Source organism: Cyprinodon variegatus, unplaced genomic scaffold (assembly GCF_000732505.1).
Source record: "Cyprinodon variegatus isolate N-32 unplaced genomic scaffold, C_variegatus-1.0 Scaffold106, whole genome shotgun sequence".
Taxonomy (NCBI): Eukaryota; Metazoa; Chordata; class Actinopteri; order Cyprinodontiformes; family Cyprinodontidae; genus Cyprinodon; species Cyprinodon variegatus.
The window spans coordinates 1,393,691-1,396,638 of record NW_015150559.1 but is presented as its reverse complement, the minus strand read 5'-3'; the positions used below and the strand labels follow the sequence as shown (position 1 = coordinate 1,396,638).

The window sequence follows — 2,948 nt, the reverse complement described above, 5'->3', positions numbered from 1 at the left end:
AATTCAGTTGTTTTCATGGGTTTTTAAAATACCTGTGATTTGAAAATCATTACTTATCCCTGTCTAAGTTAAGCTAAATCCTTTTTTTTTATTCCAATTGTTTATTATTATTATTATTATTTTTTTTAACTTAGCTGATCCTTTTTCATTGCCTGGTTTCCTTTGTCTTTTCCCTCCCTCTGTGTTTTTTTTTTTTTTTTTTTTTTTTTTGAAGTCGCTATCCTCTAGGAAGTTCTGGAGACATCCTGGTGGGGTCGCTGTGTCCGTCGCCAGGGCAAGGTCACACCGTGCATCGTTCTGTCGTACTCGCCCCTCGCGCACACCGCTCAAGCTCCAGTGCTCTTCCCCTCCTTCCCTCTCCAGTTACTGCCGCACAGCCATGGCGGACAGCGCGAGCGAGAGCGACACTGACGGAGCGGGGAGCAGCTCGGCCACCCCGATGTCCTCCTCCGCTTCAAATTCTGGGAAACCAAGTATAGTCATTTCACAGTTTCGCTTGGAGGAGCTAACGAACCGTCTTGCATCGTTACAACAAGAGAACAAAGTTCTGAAAATCGAGCTTGAGACGTTTAAACTAAAGTGTAAAGCCCTGCAGGAGGAGAATCGGGACCTCCGCAAAGCTAGCGTCACCATTGTGAGTAATGTTAGCCAGCTAACTAGCTACATGCTGTTATGATTCGACTATTTAGCATTTGTCTTTCGGTTAACCGTGGCTGTTGGTATTAATTCAGTTAGGACTGGTTCGTTCTTGAAAGAATGGACCGTCATTTGGTGATATTACTTAATGGTGAACACATACGGTGGATGTTTTGCTAGCTTTGCTATCACTTAGCTTGTTGCTAAATTAGCCAGCAGGGTAACGTTTGCAAGGTAGTCGGGCAATGACTGGCAGCTACTTTGCTTTGTTATGCTACGTTATCGCTAGCACAAAGGCACGTTCACCACTTTTAAATTGTTTGCTAATTGATTTCTCAGTGTAGTGTCATTCATTATTTCCAATAAGGTTAGGATAGATGAGTTGACAAATAGCCGAGCAGCAATGCTGGCACATGGTGACGCTTCATATGTCTCCATGCGGGGTTAATGAGCCAAAGCTTCGCAGTTATGTGTAAGCGATCTGCTGGATGGATGGATGGGGGTATATCTAGGCCAAACTTTACGACGTAGCGAAATACCAACCTATTAACATGGCGAGGTCAACTCCTCTGCTCCTCTTTCACCCCATAGAAATATTGGGGAATGTTGTTTCGTTCATATTGGAAAGTTGGTATATTGTCACTGCTTGATAAAGCACTTTTTAATCATGAGGGTGCTAAATAATGAGAGATGGGGCGGATGAGAGTGGCAAGGACAGAAGTATGATCACACTGTAATGCTAGCTGTTGGGTTTCACATGCCACCCTCTAGTGCTGCTTTCCTTTCATTATAACCTCGCCCTCTAAAGCTATACCTTCTCACTTACTGGAAAAGAACACTGACTTATCTGTAGCCAGTTCTAGTGGATCCCCAAAATCTGTTTTCAATGGTTTCTAATGTTCTGACATTCTTTTTGCAGCAAAGATTTATTCCCATATAAGTTGGTAATTCCATTTTTGCTGTATATCGATTAATATTTAGTTTTTTTTTTTTTTTTTTTCTTCTTCAATTAATTGATTAATAATCAGATAGCCAAAGGTACCTTAACGCCTTATAGGGCACTCGGTGAAATACTTTGAAAATTAAAATTTCAGGCCAATAGTGTTATTGGAATCCAGGACAATACCCGATTATCTTTGTAAAATAAAAAAAATATGGATATTTTAATGGATATGTTAATGTATAACAAGAAATGCTAACTTGCCCCAATATATTAAGAAATATAACAAAAAAGCTTCTAGAGAAATTCATAAAAAACACAGAGTGAAAGAAACACATTTTTTGGCTACAACATAACCTTAAAGAGGCATTAATGCCTCTGGATAGAGCATATTGACAGAAGTGCAAAATGTTTATATATTTTTTACATTTTTGATATAATTAGTTCTCTAAGTGGGTTGTTCTGTCAGCTAAAGGCACGTTTTTAGAGTCTTTAGACTCCATTTAACGGATCTCGTAACTAAATTAATTGGCAATTATTTCAATAATTGATAAATCCAATTAATTGTTTCAGCCCTAATAAAATCCTTAACTGTTGTATATATTGTTGAATTTTGAATTCCATCTGTTGTCAATGTAGTATCAGGTCTGTATTATCCATGTGGAATCAAAGCCACCTGCATTTATGGTTATGCTCATTGGTTTGCTGTTCCAGTTTAATTAGGACAAAGATGGAAGCACTGTGCTGTGCCAGGATGCTAAGAGTCTGTTCAACTGATTTTTTTTTTTCTGGCACTTTTCCGGGTTTTATGTTGCACAGCAAGCAAGAGCAGAGCAGGAGGAAGAATTCATCAGCAACACCTTGTTCAAGAAGATCCAAGCTCTCCAGAAGGAGAAAGAGACCTTGGCAGTCAACTATGAAAAGGAGGAAGAATTTCTCACAAATGAACTGTCAAGGAAACTTATGCAAGTGAGTGATCTGAAGAATGGTCAGAGATTAATACTAAAAAGTTTGCCCTGTTAAGAGCTTTATTATGACTCTTTTTCTGAGGCTGTGCATACGGATGTTGATGCTTTTAGCTCACCATAAACCGGTGGTTTAAGCTACAGTCGGATTTGATTAACAGTTTGAAAATGCCAATATCTTTTGGTTTCAAACAGTTTACTTGTTAATAAAGTTTTTTTTTTTTTTAGGAAAGTGAAACTGCCATTCAATTGATTTGCCCATACGAATGATCCCATTTGCTTCATTATTTGTGGACAGACACACTTTACCAAATTCAGTTGTTTTCATGGGTTTTTAAAATACCTGTGATTTGAAAATCATTACTTATCCCTGTCTAAGTTAAGCTAAATCCTTTTTTTTTATTCCA

General features: G+C 38.4%; 1 protein-coding gene across 1 annotated transcript in view; it reads left to right on the top strand.

The window, feature by feature from the left end:
• The first annotated feature begins 307 nt into the window (after positions 1–307).
• ccdc6 (coiled-coil domain containing 6) overlaps positions 308–2,948 on the top strand; it is a 16,852-nt gene continuing 14,211 nt past the window's right edge. The window contains exons 1-2 of the mRNA XM_015374607.1: positions 308–634; positions 2,396–2,594. Coding sequence (XP_015230093.1) covers positions 380–634; positions 2,396–2,594 — 454 coding nt within the window. The 5' untranslated portion in view covers positions 308–379. The remainder of the gene's footprint in view (positions 635–2,395; positions 2,595–2,948) is intronic.